The sequence below is a fragment of the Centrocercus urophasianus genome, unplaced genomic scaffold (assembly GCF_019232065.1).
Source record: "Centrocercus urophasianus isolate 14NV4802_14NV808 unplaced genomic scaffold, USGS_Curo_1.0 seq_11, whole genome shotgun sequence".
NCBI lineage: Eukaryota > Metazoa > Chordata > Aves > Galliformes > Phasianidae > Centrocercus > Centrocercus urophasianus.
Window position 1 is genome coordinate 45,066,869 of NW_024884253.1, and position 22,036 is coordinate 45,088,904.

At 42.3% G+C, this 22,036-nt stretch overlaps 1 protein-coding gene across 2 annotated transcripts in view; it reads right to left on the reverse strand.

Annotated features, from left to right (window-relative positions):
- The window catches only part of MIB1 (MIB E3 ubiquitin protein ligase 1), a 72,695-nt gene extending 62,071 nt beyond the window's left edge, over positions 1-10,624 (reverse strand). For both annotated transcript variants that reach the window (XM_042839639.1, XM_042839638.1), the window contains exons 1-2: positions 10,396-10,624; positions 1,475-1,646 (exon numbers count right to left, since the gene is read on the reverse strand). In XM_042839639.1, coding sequence (XP_042695573.1) covers positions 1,475-1,646; positions 10,396-10,624 — 401 coding nt within the window. The remainder of the gene's footprint in view (positions 1-1,474; positions 1,647-10,395) is intronic.
- Between the last annotated feature and the right edge of the window lie 11,412 nt (positions 10,625-22,036).

The following is a 22,036-nucleotide window of genomic DNA, read 5'->3' on the forward strand; positions in this document are numbered from 1 at the left end:
CTTGAAGTATTTAGTATCAGGCAATTACGCTGTTCTCACTTAACCGATATAAATTATTACAGAAAGGGGCTCTGGATCTAAATGAGTAATTTAAAGTCAAAGAATATAAGAACAGGTGTGTGAGAATAAAACAAGTGCCATTTCTATCCCTACAGATATCCCTACTGTAAACAGCCATAAATTTGAGCGTAGGAAGTTCCACACCAATATGCAAAGGAACTTCTTTACAGTAAGGGTGACAAGGCGCTGGAAGAGGGCCCAGGGAGGGCGTGGAGTCTACATCTCTGGAGATATTCAGAAAGTGCCTGGACGCCTACCTGTGCAGCCTGCTGTAGAGGGCCTGCTTTGCAGGGAAACTGGACTCTATGATCTCTGGAGGTCCCTTCCAACCCCTACAATTCTGTGATTCTATAGAACTCTAGGAAACTTAGTAAACAGACACTTAAGAAAATAACATTATAAACAAGATGTTGTGTAGAATAACCCTTTGTCATGGTTCTATGTTTTTGTTTTTTCTTATTTCAGCATTCCACATCAAAACATCATGTAGTGTACGGGGCATTGAAGTGTCACTGCCCCAATCCCAGCTACCTATCCCTGTACATTACAGCAGTCACGGGATCTGGCCCTTCCGGGTGGGGGGGGCGCTCTCTTGCTGCCTTGCAGTGGGTGCTGGAGGGTGCTTTCCTGGCTGTTCCAAGCTTTTCAGGTTTGACTCGGTCCCGGGAACTCTCTCTCTCTCATCTTGTCTGATTTATTAATCTCAATTTCAATTAAATTGTATTATATTGTGTTATCTTGTATTCCAATATTATAGTAAAATAAGTTTTTCCTCCATAGATTGTTGCCGCTGCTCTTTTCCTCCCTTCCTTCTTTCCCACTTTTTGTGGGACTGGGGTGGGGGGGGAGGGCAGAGGCCTGTTGCCCCTGTCACGGACATAGATTGATCTGATCAACTCCGTGACACCCTTCACAATCTCTCTGCTTTTTGTACTGAATAGTTTAAGGAGTTCAATTTATTTTTTTTTTTCTTTTGTCTCCAGATCCATCTGTGCCTCACAGCCCACAAGAGAGAAACTCTCCCTCAATCTAATCTGCTTTTTGAACCTAAAGTGACATTCAGATTCAGGAACTCATTGACAAGTCATATTGTGATTATACATTGAGCAAAGATAACAGTCTTTGTTTTAAACCTGCTAATTAATAACACAAGAGCTGGAAGTATACAGCGAGGTTAAAGAAACTGAGTAATTGCATCCAAACTTCTTTCTCTATTCTTCCTAAACTTCCATGTTCTCCAACCTCCAGAGATCTGTTTCATCCTCACAAAGAAGCAGAACCAGTAACAGAATCCAATTCTTAAGACAGTGCTTTATCTAAGCCAAGTTTCAATAACCGAACCTGCAGTTGCAGAAGTTCACCACTGTTAACTGTTCCTTATTTAATTTCATAGAGGCAAAAAGTTATATTTTACCTTTCACTTCCTGGTGTGGTAATTCTGTAAAAACGATGCCTTAAGTGATGCTTGTCCCCATGATAACAAACTGTGCACAAGTCGTAATTCGTACATTCAGCACATTTCCATCGGATGCCAATGATTGGTTGCTGTCGACACGTGTCACACATAGTGCCATCATGCTTGATACCTGGCAAAAAAAAAAAAAAAAGTCAACACTGCTGCATCACCATACAGATTTGTAATCACCATTGCAATCCGAAAATATACATTAAAAAGTCAATAAAACCATACACATGAGGGGAAAGGAGTGACTTCACCTCATATCTCCAGCTGTCAGCCTGTTCCTGAAATGCTCTATCTTTTTTTTTTTACCCTCATCTCTCAAATTCTAAGAGATGCTTCTTTATTGCAGCAATACAAGTACTCAATACAAGATTATCTTAGGAGAATAAAAATGAGGGATCCTTTAACAGGTTAAAAAGCTAGGAAAGTGCATATCGAAACATACGGGATATCTGAAATTTTATTTCTATCAACAAAACAACACAACAAAGACAGCAAAGTTCAACTGCGTATAAGAATTTCAAGAACACTCTTTGCATAGTGGACAAGTGTTCATCTCTATGCTTTACCTATAGGAAGAAGTTAGGCTCTCTCAGAGAGCTGTCACTAACTTCAGGAAACGTGCTACCATTTTTGAAGCCTGTAGTGTACCATTCTCCTGTAGTGTATTTTGCTTTCTGAAGGAGAGCAGACCAGATGTAACGCACAGGCATACATTCTTCTCAGCCTTCCACCACAAGAGGCAGGTTCTCAGGTCCACTAACTCTTACAGCATTGCAAAGACCCTTAAGAAAGGCAGAGAGCTGTTGGAGAGGGTCCAAAGGAGAGTCACAAAAATGACCAGGGGACTGGAGTACCTCTCCTATGAAGTCAGGCTGAGGGAGCTGGGCTTGTTCAGCCTGGAGAAAAGAAGGCTACAGGGTGACCTCATTACAGCCTTTCAGTACCTAAAGGGAGCCTACAAACAGGAGGGGAATCAACTCTTTACAAGGGTAGATAACAGTAGGATAAGGGGAAATGGTTTTAAGTTGAAGGAGGGAAGATTTAGGTTGGATGTCAGGGGGAAGTTCTTTACTATGAGAGTGGTGAGGTGCTGGAGGTTGCCAAAAGGCTGTGGATGCCCCTTCCCTGGAGGTGTTCAAAGCCAGGTTGGATGGGGCCCTGGGCAGCCTGGTCTGGTATTAAATGGGGAGGTTGGTGGCCCTGCATGTGGCAGGGGGGTTGGAGATTCATGATCCTTGACATCCCTTCCAACCCAGAATTCTGTGATTCTGAATGAGCAGACAAAGTGATCAGCTATGCACATTTTCAGTCCATGTATAGCAAACACAGTGAAGCAGCATTACATCAAAAAAGTAACAAAAATCAAACTCTGGAGCTTTGGAGAAACCTGAGCAACAGAAGGGACAAGCAACAAGCACCGGCAATCAGTATGTAGCACAAATTAAAAATGAGCTCTAAAGGTACAGAGGAACATGACATTTTCCCCATTACTCACCTTTAAAAAAAAGCCACCAAAAAACAAGTCTACGACATTAATGAGAAAAGAAAATGGTTTTCATTCCCTCCAGAAGGGATGCTTTTGGAAAGGACAGCCATGTTAGCTACAAACCTATTAGTCATTTGTGCCCAAAGGATGAGCCATCTGCAATGAAGAAAAATCAGCAGCAGGAGAAGCAAAACTGAAGGAAATGCCTTTTTGTCTGACTGTTTCACAGAATCATGCAATGGCTGAGGTTAGAAGTTGCCTCTGGAGACTGCCTAGTCAAACCTCTGCAAGATTCCTACAGCCCTTGGGTTTGACTTGGCTGATGAGCCAGTAAAACAGAGGTTTTATATCACATTCCAGGTGCAGCCTGTAAGGAAGGATCACCTCCCTCAGCATGCTGGCAGCACCTGAAGTGCCACCAGTACTGCAAGGCCAAAGAGACACGCCGCTGGCTCCTGGGCATTTTGCCATCCATCAGGAACCCCCAGGACCCTTCTTGAACCACAGATTTCCAGCCAGTTGTCCCCTAATACATACCCTGCAGGGATTATTCCTCCCCTTTCTGAATTACATGAGATTCCTGCCAGCCTGTCGACATCCCTCCAAATAATCTTTTGGTGTATCTCATGCATCATCTCTCCTAATCAAGAAAGTTTCTCACTTCATCATCTTCAAGCCTTTTGGTTTTTTTTTTTTTGTTTTGTTTTGTTTTGTTTTGTTTTTTAAAAAAAAAACAAAAAACCCTCACTTATTTAGGAAGATTTCCAGCCTCATGATTACAGATTTTTCAGATACACTGAAATAGAAGAGTAAGGCTGAAAAGGGCAACGCTTTTGGGAGCAAAGGCTGCACAGTGTTATAAAGATGGAAGCAGTATTTTGGGGCAGCTGAAGACAGCCTTTAGAAACAGCAACTACCCTGAAGTTGCTGACATTAGGCTAAATGATCACTGTAACTGATGGAGCATCTGATAGCTCCACTGATGGCTCAGGCAGCATCCATACCTTGACCACGAATTCCATGCTAAAGTTTTGCAGGCCTGGCACAGACAGCTCCTGTAATTCATGACATTATTTGCTGACCCCAACTCCAGACAACACAACTTTTATACCATGATAATTACCTACAACTATCCTTCTACATTTGGAAGTACTTAATGCCTGGTAACATCATTACCATCTAAACATTTAAAAATTTTCTTACGAAGCAAGAGCTCTGAATCATCCATGCTTATATCACACTCCCAAACCACTGATGACCTTTTCCACAACATGGAGGGTCAGGGAAGCTCACTTCCTTGGTTCTGTACACTAAGATTTTGACACCTGGTATAAGTGTGTTCTTAGGACAACTGTCTCTCTGCTACAAAGCATAGTGGACCACTACACTATTTTTGGTAGCCTTCAAGAGCAGATGCATTCAGAAAGCTGGAACCAATTACCACTTTGTTGTCCTGCTTAAAGAATCTTACCAGATATAAGCCTTGGCCTTGTAGGGCTGAGTGGCAGCACTTGGAGTTTTAAAAAATGGATTGCTAAATTGGTATTTCAAAAAAGAAACAGAGCAGCTGTGCATATTTGGAATTTTTTAATAGCTGCTGAACTTCAGGGAAGACAGTTTGCCAAGCATTACACTTACTCTGGATGTAAAAGGACTAAGTAATTCGATGCCTGCAGGATTCTTAAATTGGTCCAAGCAGCAGGAAAAGGGAGAAAAAGAGGAATATAAGTAGGAGTCCTGTAATAAAGAACCATACTATCTCATGGTACAGGTAAATAAAAGCTGACCATTTCAAGCCACTGAAGCTAAGGTGACTTCCTTAAGAATGAACAAGAAAAAAATGACTGACTCAGAAGTCATTTGACTACAGCATCTGGGACTTGAAAAAGAACAGTACCTATCTGTATTTGGAGTCTGTGACTGAGGTCACATTTTTAATCTCACAGACTCCCAAACAGCATCCTGATAGGAACTTCCTTTATTCAGCCATTCCCTGATACACAATTCCAGCAGCAACACCCACTTTGGTATGCAGAATCACAGACGGTTTGGGTTGGAAGGTACCTTTAAGATCACCTAGTTCTAACCCCCTGCTACAGACAGGGACACCTCTCACTAGACCAGGTTGCTCACAGCCTCAGCCAGCTTCACCTGACCATGCTGCTCCATTCTCTTAATTATGCCAGCAAAAGGGTTTGCGAGGTGAAGCTGCAAAGTGAGTCAGGAAACATACCCAGCTGAAACACAGCCAGGAGGAAAAGTATCCAGCTGAATTGGTTTCCCAACCCTGTTCTTTTTGGTGCTACACAACACCGCTGGCATAACAAAGCACGCATTGCAGGGCAGGAGCAGGCAAATAATCCTGTTACAGGATGTTTCACCAATGCATTAGAGATCCGGAGGGAGAAGTGGCTTTGAATGCTTCCGGCAACAGTGGACAAAGAGGCAGTTCTAACTTCACCTACTAAAAAGAAAGCTGAAACAAAGTGCTACTACCACCTATAAAATGCAGTAACTAAACTTTACTCGTGTCACTAATACAAACAAAAGTACTACTTTAGAATATACTATTGATCTAAGAAGACTCAAATATTAATGTAACTTGAATGAGATAGAAAAGAAGTACATGAGTGTAGTGGGCTGACCTCAGCCAGCTGCTGTACACCCACCTATCACTCCCCTTCTTCAACAGGACAGGGATAGAAAGTGAGATGAAAAACTTATGAGTGGAAATAAAGAAAGCAAGATCAACAACCAACTGTCAAGAGGGGAAATAAAACTTTGGACGCAACTTTGGGAAAATCTCATTTACTGCCTATTAAAAATAAAGTGATATGATGAGAAAAAATGATAACAACACCTACTTCCTATGCCCCTCCTATTCCCAGGCTCACCTTCACGCCTTTGTTCCCAACCCCTGTACCTCCTTCCTCCACCTTCAGGTGGGGAAGCTGAGTGGGGTCAGTCAGTGCACAACAACCCCTTTTGCAACTCCCCTTTTGCTGCTCCCCTGGCTACAGCCAGGTCCTGTCGGTGAGCAGCAGCTTCCTGCTGGGCGCATCCACCCGCCCTCCATGGGCTGCAGGGCAATACCTGCTTCACCGTGCTCTCAGCTGGGGCTGCAGGGGAATCCAGGTCTGTGCCAACACCTAGGGCTCCTCCTCGCACGTCTCTGGCCTTGGTGGTCAAATCAAATTGAAAAGGATCTAACCACCAAAACTCACTGCTAAGATGTTACTTTAGACTGGCTCTAGTCTAGCCCAACAGACTGAATGCTCTGCAGCGTTAGTCTCACCCAAAAAATAAATCAGTCTGCACACTCTACAACTACCCCGCAATACAAAAGGAAGCACAGCAGAAACAACTGGCAGGGTGCATCAAGTGTAGGCACTGAAGCTAAACTGAAATTCTGACCAAAATGCGAGCTGTAGCAATCAAAATGCTTCTGCTCTTCAAAACAAAGGCTATTTAAGAAAGGTTAAGAACTGCAAATTGTGTGAAGTTCACATTTAGGAGTTTTCATTTTCCAGCTCTTCCCTGGATTGCCTGGGCAACATCTCCTCTGTTGCTACTTATTAATACAATTAATGTAAGAGATTTTACAGCCTTTATCTATGTGTTTTTAAAACCTACCGTTGCTCTTAAAGCTATGAAGTGTAACAAAAGCATTGTTGTTCAAATCAGTTGCTCCTTGAATTTGTTACAAAGCTCTCTTCTGTACCAACCACACATTCAAATGTGGCAATACGTAACTGCACCCCCTCCCTCCCCTCCAAAAAAAAAAAAACGTTTTAGCACTAAAAGTAAATTGACAAGAAGTATCACTGTTATACATAGCAGAAGCTGATAGCAATTCCAATCAGTTTTCAGAACCAACAAAATCTGGTTACCAAGGGACTTGTGGATCTTTACAGAACTGCTAAGAAGGTGGAATCCTTTCACATAAGGACAACACTGCCATCAGGCAAGAGAAACCATAAACTACAAAGAGATGCTCTGTTCTCCCCATTCTTTCACTCCATATATTTTTGACACAATGGTGAGACTGGAAACAATGGATTCTTAGAGATTAACCAAATTCTACAGAAACACACAAACAAAACTCATCTATAAAGTGTTGGATTTGGCAGCAGCCAGAATTGCCATAGCATGTGTCCTGTCTCACAAGATAGAGGAGCAGGGAGGATTATTGTGCAGGAGACATGGGGGAAGGGCATGCAGAACAAAGGACAGGCTCATACAAACAGGCTTCACAAGGACCCTTGCTCATCCAACTACTAGAATTTTAGCTGAGGGGTTCTGTAAATATTGACAAGCAGCCACTGTGCAAAATCAATACAACCATACTTAAGTGCCTAAATTGAAACCTAAAAAACCAAGACAATACTTCAGGTAAATCATCCAAGATGCTCTGCTTTTTAAGATGTTCCACGCAGCTCCCCAGGTTACAGCAAAATATTTGTGCAGGTACAGAAAACCATTCAGACTTTCAGGTTACACCTGAATTGTTAATACAGGCAGAGTGCAGCACACAGCTGCCAAGTTGCACACACACTCACTCTAACTGAAGGATAATTTTGCATCAGCATTTCATTTCCTGATCCCAGCTCCACCACCACCTCCCCTTATTCAAACACAATTGAGTATACACCATATGCAGGAAAATTACATTGTTACTTTGAACCAAAAGTATAAAAGAGGAAACGGATGATGAACACATTTTTGCCTAGGCCTTGTAGAACTAATCTTAAGAAAGAGCACAAACACACAGAATTCTGTAATGGCCACAAGTATTATGTTAACAGTGGGAGGTACTCTTTGCAAGCACGCTACTGTAGTCTTCACCTTTGGCAAGAGTCTGCCTCCTCTCCTAAATAAACAGCGCAGTTCTACACATCTAATATTGCTTACTTTGAGATAAAACTGTAGTTTTGTGTCAAACAATTTCAAACTTACCTTTTCTTTCCTTTCCCACAACACTACTGAACAAAGGTACTCTCAAGACTCTCCTCGAAGTTTTTTGGGTTTTTTTTTTTTTTTTTTGCATTTTTTTGCAGATTCTTAGTTTAATAAATCCTCTCAAATACTTTACCTTGCTTAAATAAATGCTGGCCAATGCAAATACGATCATTAATGGGCTGCTAACACAGCTACCTTGGTAGTGATCACTGAAAAAACAACATTCATTACTCAGACAAGTGCATCTAGAACAAACAGCCCAGAAGAGATCCTTCACATGAATCACTGACCAGATTTTCATGAAAATAGTCCTAAAATGTTAATACTAACAGCTTAAAGTTTCACAAGAAGTTAACAGTACTTGCAGCACTGATGACAGTTTGCAGTCATTACAAAGCAAGAACAGCACTACATTACTGAGTCTATGAAATATTGTTCTGGTATAAACCAAGCATATGTACCTGTATATACATGTATCAAAACTCAGGGTCTTGCTTGTTTTAAATTAGAATGAGCTCCATTCATCGCTTCCACAAGCCCATGGATTCCTGATGCATCACCACTGTTTCTGAAAACACATGCCTCAAACTCACCAAAGCAACTACTCTGGCTGCAAGGACTGCTTTTAAGAACCTATAATCAAGTCAGGTTTTGAATGCCTAAGAACTCTAGACCAATAAACAATTTAACTTTGCTTCCTACTGCTCTTTTTTTTTTTTTTTTTTTTTTTGTTGTTAAAATATAAAAATCTTATTTTTTTTATAAAAGATTTTTTTTTTTTTTTTTTAAGCATTAAACTATGAGATATGCTTGATTCAACACTCTGATATAAATTATCAGCAAACTAAGAACATCTCATAACACCCCCTCACCTGCACCATGGTTAATGTTATGGTTACAAACCTCTGCCAACCAATTCCACAACTCCTGCTGTGACTTAGATCAAAATTGTCTAAATGACCCTTGCAACAGAATCGAGTTACCATCCCATGTCAGAGTCCCTTATACTAAACAATGGACAGTCACTACTGTGGAAAAAAAAAAACAAAACACAAAAAGATAGAAAACTAAAGGGAAGCAATTTGGAAGAATACAAAATGGATCCAGTAGTAAAAACCAGATCGCAGCCCAAACTGACAGCATCACGACAAACCCCACGAGCTTTCAAATCAGACTACAGCGCTTTCTTTTTACTGCTTTACAGAATTTTACTCTTTCCATCTTCAGGGAACCGTGACCTGAAAAGCAAGTCCCTCTAGAAAAAAGCAACCTGGGTAGTTCCAAGCAGCAGTTCTGTAAGGATAGTGAACTCAGTGGCCAAAAACCTGGAGAATATTGCTTGCAAAGCCTGAATATTTTTTTAATTTTCCCCAAAACAATATATGCATGAAGCATAAATTAAAACTCTGATACAGAACTATAAGCATAACTGAATATTCAGGACATAAAACTGAGCACTACAGGAATATCGGGATATAAACCTGATTATTATTAAGCTTACACTTCCAGATACAGTTAACTACAATGTCAACTTTTAAGTAAGTCAGGCAGAGCTGCAATAATGAGCACGCAAAGCTCATATTCAGCCCTCATGCATACATTTCAGCTGTAAGCAGAAGCAGCCCCACTGGTTTCCACAAGATGTCAAAGGCAGGTAAAGTCTCAAAGCATAAACATCTACAAGACAAGGATCCCCAACCAGAAGGACGACTTCCAAAAGCCATCTCCAGCTGAAGCCTTAATAGCATCTCCCCTTCAAAACAACAACAAAGCACAACCACGAAGCAAGGGGAGGAGAAGCTACCCAGGCAGAGAAGCACAAAATCCATCTCAAAGGCTCACTATGAAAGACCTACGTGGGGTTTCTTAGGAAGATTTTTCTAATTAGAATTAATTAAATGAGTCTGTCTATTCCGAAGCCTGCTGGCTCCAACTCAACCCTGTAACTAACTGCCCCTCCTGCAATACCACACACAACTGGCTCAAAGTCGGCCTCTGCTCGCCACTGCACTCTGAATCAGGGATGTTACAAGAACACGATGTCCGAGCACCCCAACAAACAGCATCAATCACCCCGTTTTTGAGGGGCTTCTCCTGGGAAACGCCCACCGCATTTCACATCGAACCGAACCATTCTGGAGTTCTCACTGCAGAGAGAAGGGAACGCTTCAGTGCCGCATCATGCCAGCACAGACCTAAACCCATTGTCCGATCCGAATTTATAAACGTAAACACGGGGCAGACGAGAAATTAAAGGAAGAAATGCACGGTTTTTCTTTTTCCCAGTACCTCCACCCTTCAGGTCTGCCGACACACCGAGCAGACACGGCGCTGGTTACAGGACAAAGCGGCGTTCCCATCACTCGTACACACACCGGCTCCGACACCCGCCCCGAGGAAGGCCCGCCGCCCCGACCCCGCTCACCGGTGGGCGCGCTGTCCAGGATGCGGAGGTCGTAGGCCCCAGAGCAGCGGTAGTTGGCGGCGGTGCCGTTGTCCCACACCACCACCACCTCCTCGGGGCTCTCGAAGCTGCGCACGGTGCCCACGTGGCCCTCGCCGCCGTCCTGTTTCCCCCACTTCCAGTCAGGGCCGCGCACCACGCGGGCCCCGACGCCTTCCACCATCACGCGGTTGTTCCTCGAGCTGCTCATCCCGCCGGCGCCGCGCGGGCCCGGCCGGCGGGGCGGCCCAGGGGGGACGCCGATGGGGTCGGGAGCGCGGCTGGAGGCTGCGGGCCGCCGCCGCGCCGAGAGAGGCGATCCCGACGCGACGCCAGGCAAAAGCCGCGGCTGCCAGGCAGAGGCCTGCGGGCCGCTCTCCTCCCGCCTGCGGGCCGCCCGCCGCCGGCCCGCGACCGCCGCTACATCCGGGGACTGCGGCCGCGACGGCGGCGGCACCAGGGAGACCGGCGGCAGCCGGCAGCCCCCGCCTCCCCGCCTGCGCATGCGCTCCGCACTGGTGCCGCTGCGCAACTGCGGGGTGACGCCGCTCGAGCGCCCCCTGCCCTATGGCTCCTGCGCCGTGAGGTTTTTGGGGGGCAAAAATAGGGGGGGGTGGGTGGGGGTGTCTCGTCCGGGCTGCCGCATCTCGCTCTTCCCTCTGTAATCTTAAACAGAATGCTATCCTTCATTCGAAACATTGTTTTTCTTTCCCCCTCTGTGTTCTTTGACAACTTCTTGAAGGTGTCCACTTAAAAGGACGGGCGCATCTGTGCCAGGCAAAAGAGTGCTTTTTCAGTCAGCAGAGAAATGGCTACAAAAAGGCAGCCCAGCTACTCTTGTATCCTGAGCATTTGTACCGTTTTTATGCTTCTTTCCACTTCCGCGGGTATTCATACGGTTAGAAGAGTCCACGAGATCGTTTCCTGGCTTCTTTCGTGACCATTCTAACACAACATATAGAAGAACACCATAATACAAATAGCCACCGCATCTCTCCTATCATCCATCCCTTCCAAACCCTGAACTAAAGCTAAAAAATGCCTCCTCAACACAAAGTTTGGCCTTGGCATTAGGCACTGCCAAGCAGCATCCGACTGCTACTTCTACAGCGACTGCTGCTTTTACACTATGCCAACTGGTACCCCCAGGGAAGCATGCAATTGTCAGGCAGCTTGGGTTTCTGGCAGATACTTCTCCCCATACAGAAGCAGCCCGCAGCTCATACTAGCTTTTAGATTTGGTATGTAGAATTAGAACTAAACACGTACACATGACAGAATCTCCGAGGAATTCTGGATATTTCTTGATCTAACAAAGGTTCTATGTGGGATCTATCTTGGACAAATCTACCACATTATGCTTTTCCAGGCTTTGATAGTTATTGGCAAGTATAAGATTCATGCGTATCTAGGCATAAGTAGGAGCACATTTTTATCACTCTTTGATAGGACTGAATAAAAAAGGCTTTCTGCAACCAGGGTATGTATGCCAGGAAAACCAACAGAGTCTGAGAAGTAGTGACAAGTCTTCTGCAGAGAACCTGAAGAATTCACCCGTCACATTTATTTTTCCAAGAATGGCATCTTCTACAGCATAGGCCTTAAGCAGGATGCTGCTGCAGTTCAGCAGCAATGCATGTGTGCAGATGTAATCCTGGAGCTTCTTCTAATGGTCCTTCTTTGACCACATTTGGATCTCTATACCAGTAGTCCCTGCCTCTTCTTCTACTCACCTGCTTTTTTTCAGTTACAGGATTTACTTGCTAAAAACAGAACAAAACAAAGCAAACAGAATCTGTAAAGGTACCTGACTTACCACAGAAGAGGTTTAGACACATGAACACAGATACTGGCCTCTATGGGCTGAAGATGAGTGCTCCCCTGACAGCTAAGAGGGAGTTCTCCGTATGTTCAAAATACAGAGGCTGTGTCATTTTGTCGGTGTTGTCAAAATATTTTAGAATCATACAGAGTATCATCTATCTGTACACCTGCTTGATGTGTAACCAAACAGTAAGGAAAAAAACGTTTTTAGTTCCTGGATCTTCTCTCCAAAACGGATTTCAAAATAACAAGTAGAAACCAGTTTTGAATGGAGGTTTAAAAAGATACAGCAGAGAATGGAGAAGGATATAGCTTTGGTGAAAAATTTATCTTTCAAGCAATGTTGGTTGGATGTTAGTGTTCCTATCTAATATTTTTCTAATATCAGCCACTGAAACATATATCAGCATGGAAATTAGCACTGCAGTGATATGCAAAATAAGCTAACTGAGTAAGCACCTAAAGGATTTTTTGAGACTCATGGAAAGAAAAAGATACAAGAACCAGAATGTAAGCAGCAAAAGCAAAAAGGGACTCTGAAAAGAACCCAAAGCAAAGCTAGAAATAAATGACTCGGAAAGGGTACAAAGAAGATGGAGATGCCACAGAACATTGAACATGATTAATGTATTATGGCAAGAAAAAATGACAGATAAAATATTTTTGGGTATGTATACACATTTTGTTTAGACTTGGAAAGAAATACAGTAAGAACTATTTTACTTTCCAATAGGGAAAAAAAAAAAAAAAAAAAAGAGAGAGAGAGAAAAAAAAAAACCCTCTTGTTAGCTTAGATCATTTCTCAGGCACAGAGGATTTGTTGGTTGGTTGGTTGGTTTGTTATACAGATAAATGCACGTGGCATTTTAAGTTGCCTCTAACAAATGTTTGGTCCCAAAGCTCACCAGCTGAAGGCCTTACTTATCAGAACAGTGCTGCTATGATTAATCACTGCTGCCTCTGTGGTGAGGTAGAGCTCAGTTTGAACACCTCCAATGGTCATAACAGAGCAGCTGGACCACAGGCTAGCAGAAGGAAATCCACACTGCTCTAGGCATATTTGACTGTAATTACAAAGACTTCCTAATATGCATTCAGTACAGGAATCTCGATGCACAGAAAGAGCTACAGAACTAGTTCTCTTCTGGCTACCAAAAATTACACATATTGCTGAGTCACACCATCCTCCAGCTGGTGATTATGGTCTTTCCCACTGCTTCCTGCCATTTTAGAGCAATCCAGCAAGGCGCCATGCAAGAAGACCTCTGGTTTATTCAGAATTCAGCATTATGCATAACCTAATGACATCCCTTTAAATTCCTTGTTATTCTTGGAGGGCATATGGCCCTTTTGTAAGTGCAGCTGTTACCCTCACAGAGAGCACGACAAACCTCACAGAGCCACAGGAAACAGGACCTTGGTGGTCAGCCAGCCCATGAGCCTGTTCAAAGACATTCTGGAGGGCTGCTTGTCTGAACTCTGCCCCATTGTCCTGTGAGTCTGCAAAATGTCATGCTACATCAGAGAATCTTAATATAAGTGTTTCCATGTATTGAAGACAGACTTTGATACAAGCTTTTCTGGACTGTCCTGCTTGACTACAGCTGATTTTAGTTCTCTACTTTCCCCAAAAGGTTATTTTTCAATCCAGTTTTTTTTTCTGGTGGAGGGAAAAAAAGAAGCATTAGGAAAAGTCATTAGGAATAAGTAAGCAACTGCCTTGATTTTATTGAAATATGCGTACTCTTCAATGTGAAACTCACTTGACAAACCCTGGAAGATAGATGGAAATATTTGCAAACTAAGTGAAAAGCTGCTTTACTGGGAAGTTTTGCCCCAAAATGTCATTTAAGAAAGTATGTTAACAACTTCCACAGAAACCTACGGTCTGATAAACTTGCCACACATTTTTTGAAGTGAATAGAAAGGAAAAGGAGTTGTCCATCTGTATCCTCTAATGGACAGATTCTAGACTCTGACGAATGAGTCATTAACATCAGGCCACATCTGGTTTGTCTAGGTTTTGTAGGGAAAAAACCATCAATTCCTCAGCCTCTGCTGCCATCACATGGCTGTGTATTGTCCCCCATTAACGCACCTATCCTGTTTACTGTCACATTGTATCTCCATGCAATTTCTTTCCCGGTTTTCAGAAATGACGTAAGTAATTGACATTGGGTTTTTTCCAAGTTTCTGCAGATTAAATTATTTTTACTGGCAGATAGTGAGCAAGCTGTCATACAACAGAACTAGCAGTTTTGGTGGGTTTGGTGTTTGCCTTATGCTATGCTAAGAATGCTTATTATGCTACCCCTATGAATGTGTTAATTACAACATATATAATAACTGCCAATGTCAGTGCCACTGTTTCTTTCCATAACAACTTCTATCTGCTGTTCTCTTCTAGGAAGAACAACTGAGCAGAGATTATAAATAAATTAGTTCATTTTCATACTGTGAAAACAAACTAATTCCTTGGAGACCTGCTAAAAAGAATGAAATGTCCCAGTATCTAAGACCTCGCCATTCTGGAAAGCTAAACAAACTTCAAAAAAAAAAAAAACCCACAACATTTTAGGATGAAGAAGGGTATTTTTCCCTGAAATAATTATCCCAGAATCTTCTCCCTTGGATAACTTTGTAAGGCTGAAATACTGTGACAAACAAAACAAAACAAAACGCCATACCTGAGAAAGAATACAAAGTGTAAAAGTATGTACTTGTGTCTGTTACAAATCCTCCTACATCAGTACACCTCAGCAGATTAAAGAGCACATTCCTACCTGACACTTTGAATGTTTAGCCTGCAGTTGTAGGCCACCCAGCTGGAAGGCAGTCTGGTAGAAAAGGACACCTGGGAGTCCTGGCAAACACCAAGTTGAACATGAGCCAGCTCCGTGTCCTTGCAACAAAGAAGGCTGATGGTGTCCTGGGTTGTATTTGTCAAAGTACCACCAGCAGATTCTGTAATTGCTGAAATCCTTCCACTCTTCTCAGTGCTGGTGAGACCAGGCCTGAAATACTGGATCCAGTTCTGAGCTCCCCAGTATGAGAGTCATGGACACATTGGAGAGAGTCCTCAAAGTGGCACAGAAATGATAAAATGACTGGAATACCTCTCCTGAGAGGAGAGGCTGGGAGAGCCAGACAGTTCAGTCTGGAAAAGAAAAAGCTCAGGGGATCTCATCAATGTCCATAAACACCTGAAAGGTGAGTGTGAGAGGATAAAGGACAAGAGGCAATTGGCACAAAGTGGCACACAGCAGTCTAGCACTAGCACAGGTTGCCCAGAGAGGCTGTGGGATTTCCTCCTTGAAAATCTTCAGGAGCCTCCTAGACACGGTGGTCCTAAACAACCTCCTCTGTGTCCCTGCTTGAACAAAGGCTGGGCCAGACGGACCCAGAGGTCTCTTCCAACTTTAACCATTCTGTGAGTCTGTCTTATTTTTAAACTGACAGGAAAATAAACTGTCTTCATGGGTAATTTTTGTTAAGATCAATTAGTCATGTCCTTGGTCAAACATGTAGTATAGGGCCTTCTTTTATTATGAAGGATTTCAATATGCACAATGCAATGTCTGAAAGATTATTTAAGCACTGATTAATATATATGTTCAATAATCTGCTAAAGCAATATCAAACATGGAGAACTAAAGGAGAATCTAAACATCATATGTTTTATCCTAAGTCCCAATCACAACATACTGTAATCTTAAATTCCAGTAAGATACCCATCACACTTCATCAGATCTGTTGAATTCTCTGTTTTATAAAAATACTGCTAGAAAGTTTCAAAAATACAAAACAAACAAACAAAAAAAGCTGTTGCTAAACATACATATATAAAGTATTTTTAAAACACACCTAATTTAAGTTTGTGTCTACTGCTAATAAATAACTTTAATTTATCATGCTAAAGAAATATCTAAGGAATTGTCTAAAGGAAAAAGGGCCATTGGACATATCTGTGAGTCTACTGAATTCAGATGGATCCATAGTACAGTTGTGAACAGAACAAGAGTTTACCAAGTATGTACGGTAGTTCTTTTACATTGCTATAAAACACTCTAAAATGCTTTGATTTTGTGTTTGAAATTTAAAAATGCAATTTTTTTTTTAATCAATTTTAAAGTGTATATAAAGGAATTAAAATAAGTAAACAAAATTGAAAACATTTTATCTTAAGCTACAAAAAAGATGCCTTGGGGCCAGGAGAAAATTTAAACTCTACTGCACTCTCAGAAAAAAATCTCAAGTTTTGTAGCAGCTTTTGATAATTAAATTGTTTTTTTTTTTTCATTAAAAATGTTAAGAAAAATGTCCTCAAAGTATTTCCTTGCTTTATACTGAATTCAGTTTATTTTACAGTTTCACATTCTCAGTTTTCAGCATGCCATGAATTATCATCATTGATTTCTGAACAATCAGTTTGAACTTAATTCACATTTCTGACAGCTACATAACTACAACCCTATGTTTAGCAGTTCATCAGCTGTATTCAAATGTAGGGAATTGATTTCATGTAGAGTAAATCGCACATAAGGCTGTCCAAGGGAGAAGAGTATCAGGCAGCCTTCATGTTGCAACAGCTGTTGACGGTATCTTCAACCACCTAAACAGAGAGAAACAGTGCTAAGTTATGTAGTTACATTTGTGCTCAGGATACCAGCTCTACCTTGCTGAACTGGAATTCTCACCCTTTAATTGAAGGGATGATAGTTAATGGAAAGCTGAATCGAATGATACAAAGCATAGCATTCCCTTTGAATCTTATGTTTCTTCTAGCTTTGATGGATAGAAAGGGCTGAGGAACATTCCCTGAAGGAGTGAAGAAAGGCAGCGCGACAGAAAAAGATCTGGCAGTGTGAGAAAGTGAAGATAATGGCCTAAGTAGCAAAGTTCAGGAAAGGGGCAAATTGAAACAGCTATTCCTAATGCCACAGTCATTCATTTCTTTAGTTATTTTTTTGTGAACACCAAGGATACAGACATATACACAGCTGGCTCTTTCCTTCAAAACCTAAAGTGCTTCTAACATATATGGACTTTACCACTTCACTACTTGAATCACACTTTAAGGAAAGAAAAACTTGTCATGCGCATGAAGGCCTGAGAAATGCTGAGTTGAACTTTTCAAACATGTTTTTCTTCTTTCATTCCCCTGCTGATAATAAATATCTGGAACGGTGAATACCATCTTTCCTGCACTGATGGGAAAGTTCTCATATAGTTTATACACAGATAAGGAGCTTTTCATGTATTCTCCAAACAGGTCAAGCTGATACAAAAAATATTTTTTTCCATTTTGCTTGATGAGAGGTAAACAAATGTTCAAAAATAAATAAAGAAATAAAAAATCCTCACATTTAAAACCCTGAGGCAAAGTGTCACCTGTTCTTTCAGAACTAGGCTGTACCACCTACTGGAATCAGTTCCAAAATTGGGGCTACAGAGAACTCTGCTGGGATCAACTTGCAACTGTAAGGATGTAACAGCTCCTCCAACTCCAGATGGTCACAGAGTCACCTCTCTTAAAAAATAAAAAAAAAAGATAGAATACCACTAATGTAACTTCCTAGTTAATAAATAAATATAAAAATAAAAACAAATCAAGCTATGACTCACTCATTTCTTCTGTAAATTATTATCTATTGCTTAAACAAACTAAATCGGGACACAGTGTGAACGAACAACTCCATGCCCTTTCCCTTCTGCCTAATCTTTATAATTCATTACAAGCTGAGTTGATTCAAGAATATTAGTAAGCACTGGAGAGCATAGGGCAAATAGCAAGCATCTGAGAATGCAGGACTCTGCTCCTTTGAAAGGAAAATACAGTAAGATTTCAAAGCGCTGTGTTGATCACCTGTTTTCTCCACACACACACTATTTGCAGTCACTAAACTACTTGGAAGCGGTTGTAGCATGAACAGGATACAGTATTTTCTTTGTCAGCTCTGCAAAATCTGTCATAGGTCAAAAGATAAGTATTTGAATACTTGAAAGTAACACTGGAATTGGATGGTGTGGCAGGGATTACTTACAAGGAAGTCATTAACACTGTTGTTATTGACACTGCAGTGACATACTTACACCCTAAAAGCGAGGCAATGCCTTTCTCAGTACAGGCATTTGTTTCAGTTTGCGTGTGGCCTGTCACATGTACCTGATGCTCTTATTACTCCTATGAGTAAGCAACACAGATACGGCAACGGTTGAAGACCAGCTAAGCCTCATCAGTGTTTCTACAGGTCCAAATCTGATCTTGTGAATACAATCTCCCTAGCTTAATGATTGAGGCATTAAACCATTGGATCTGTATTCCTCAGAGAGGTTTCTTTAACCACCAGCATTCATACTGCCTGCTTTTCAGTCACATGTCTGTATGTGTATTAAAAGCCTTCCATGGACACATGCTGTGTTCTCTTCTTTCTCAACCATTTGAGATTTTTCTTTATTTTTCAGGTGACTAAAGTGTTCTCCAACTTCATAGGCTTTGGACTTGAATGTAGACAGTCTGCTGCAAGCAACAATCACGTCAGAAGTAGCAGATCCCCAAGCATCCTAATGCTGAGTCCTCAGCTCAGTCAAATGACTGTCTCCAAAGGTTCCGAAACTCACCTTGCTGAAATCAACACATTTTCAGAGCAAAACTCTCTAGTGCAGCTGCTCACACCAGTGTTCTTTCACGATAAGTGTTCTATCTGGGGTATACAGCATGATACTCTGAGTCAGTCAGGACCTGTCTATAGCTTTCTCTACACACAGAGCAGAGAAATTGCAAGGTTGGTAACAAATGGTTTTCTATCCATTCAGTTTCCTTTTTCTGTAATAGGGTAAAAAAGCAAAGTCCAGATCCTTCCTACCTTCAGCTTGCTGATTCCCATACTCCCTTCAAATGTTGCTGTACCCCTGTACCTCTGCTTCTCTTCAGAGAGAGTAACATACTCTTACTAGTTTACCCTTATTAATAAAATATAAATTATTTTGTGTCTTGTATCATTCAAATTGTATTGAATACTTGCATCATTTTTGTATCATTCAAATTCTTCTGTGGAAAATCCTTAAACTGTACAAACTGTTTTTGCAGAAAATGAAGAGAAGTAACAGATTTCAGCTTGTCAGAGTGAACTGTAAAACATGCTGGACTTTTCCAAATACCACATTCCAATTAGCACTGCAGTCAGAAACAGACATTTCCAAAATCTTCAGATGTTACAATGGGCTTTATGTTGTTGTCAAATTAGGACTGGAATCCACTGGTTTGACCAATTCCAAAAGGAACAAGGTAGCACTTTATAGCAAGGAAAGCTGAAGCCTCTTGTAGTACTTCCCTAAGCTCTTTGGCTCAATATCCAAGACAGCGAGGAGCTTTGCCCCTGCCATTTCACAAAGAACAAGTCAGAACCAGAAATGTTTTCAAATTCTGTCAGAGCAGTGCCTCCCTGATAAGATCTGAGCAAGGAGAAGCATTGAGATAGGCCACGCCTCATCTGCAGCTTTTACATGCCTTTTCCTGTTTGTGTTTTTGTGATGATTCTCCAAAGCATAGCAAGACAACACTGCTAAGGTAAACAATAGAAAAACTAAATCTGTCTTGAAAGGAAGAGTCTCAATAAATGCCTTTCCTCAACAGATCACAGAGCTCAGGCATAAAATAAGGAGCAGGAAGGTACTGCTGAGTCTTGTGATGTGTGGGAGTACCCCCAACAGCAGATGCTCAGCTGCAGGACATTTATATTATCCCAGGCATGTGCAACCTGAGGGCTGGCTCAGCTTGCAATGCACTCGCCCTTCACCCTGAGCTATAAAGGTGATATTTCTTCACTGCACAGTGGTTCAGGGCATGTACCCATTGCTCAGCAACAACTAAACCAGTGCTATTCACACTGTGTTGACTGAAACCAGGGCACAGGGAAGGCAGCATGGGCAGTGCTGATTCAAGTGACGGAAAATAGTTATACATTTTGTTAAATTGGCTAAACACAGTGCTCTGAACAGCAAGGAATATGCAGCCACGCATTCTGTTTTGCTAAAGGAATTTTAGCATCAGTTTTAAGATTGCTAAAAGAATCAATTTATGTTCATGGTATCGATTTCAGTTAATAGAAATACACTACCTGAAAATTTCAAATGGAATGTATAGAGTTGCAATCAGATATTCAACTCCAAAATGTGACCATGTCCCTCTACCAGACTTCTATGAGCCCTCTCTTACCAGAGAGAAATACGCCTCACTTCACAGCCCCGCCTCATTCATCTCACTGCTTTTCAGCAGTACATACCTTTGTGAGCAAATACTTTCAAGGATGAAGTACAGAAAGAGTAAAATTTAGACAAAAATCTCTGAGGAATACCTTGAGAGCCTACTGAAAACTGCAGCCACTGTCACTAAGCCAGAGTGATGCGCTAGTTTCACAAAAACAAGGAGAGATATCCCTTAGTTTTCTGGTCTTGTTCTTCTTGTTTCTTATAATTTTTAAGAAAAAAAAAAAACACATTAAAAATTAAAATGTTTTGTTACTTATATATTAACGATACTGCTTCTTCTACAAGGGCTGCTCTGAAAGTAATGTCTCCTATTATATAATGTTGGCCCATGACATCAGAGGTAGATGGTGACAGTATGGCAGTAGAGGCTGAACCTTCCCACTGATGTTCTGTTACCTGTTGTTGTTGTGTGACAGATGGCAACAGAGGTCTGACATGGAAGTGTGCATGAAGCAACAGAGTGTCAATGAATTCTTCCATGAGGAAAAAATGGCACCCATTGACATTCACTGAAGCTTGTTGAACACTGATGGAGACCAACCAGTGGCTGCAAGCACAGTGAGGCAATGAGGCCATGTATGGTGTGTTTCAGCAGTGGTGACAGCGATAGTGGGTCATCTCTGCTGGTACAGATTTTTATGAGCATGGCATGCAGATTCTTGTTCATTGCTGACAAAAATGCAGAGCTAATGGTGGTGACCATGTTAAAAAACAGTGTTTTGTAGCTGAGAATTTGCTCTATCAAATAGCGTCATTGTGCTCTTTTTATCTGTCATAGTTTCCATGGAAATAAATAGGAGAGTAACATTCAGAGTAACTAATGTATATACAGCCCCAAAATCATTACACTTCACTCAATGTGGTGCAGGCAAGCCAAAAAGTTGGACTCCAATGTATTATCGACTGTGATCCTATGATTTTACTAAGGAAAATGCAGTCACATGCTACTTCAGCTGGAGACAGAAGCATCAGAGCAGGCAGACAAGTGCAGGTCTCGATGCAGCAATCCGTGCTGCTGGAAGGGAGCATGCAGAGATACCCTGGGGAGATCCAGACTGCATCTGCTTCGCTCTGCTCTTCACTAACGCCTTGTAACGAAAGGGAGAGGTGGCCAAGCTGTCACGCACTTCAGTCTCAAGTACAACATTTCCACGGCTGGTGCGGATTAGCCAAGCTGGAAATCCCCAGCGTCCCCTCTCCGTCCCATACACTTCAGGATTCTTGTCCTGTGCAATTAATAGCGTGCGGGCAGGGGCAGTACCGCAGTCACCGGGTTTCCATAGGTCGACACCGGCCGCTCCCTCTCCCCTCGGCCCCAGCACATCCCATGCGAGGGGAAAGCGTGGGGCTGAGGCACTCCAGGAAAGCACCAGCCGCGGGCTGACGCGCCCCACAGCCCGTCCCGGTCCCGCCGCTTCGCCCGGCGCCGCCCCCCCCCCCTCCGCCGTCTCTCGCCGCCCCCGGGCGCCCCGGGCCTGGCGGCCGCCCGCTCCCCGCACACCGGGGCGGGCCGGGGGCGGGCCGGGCA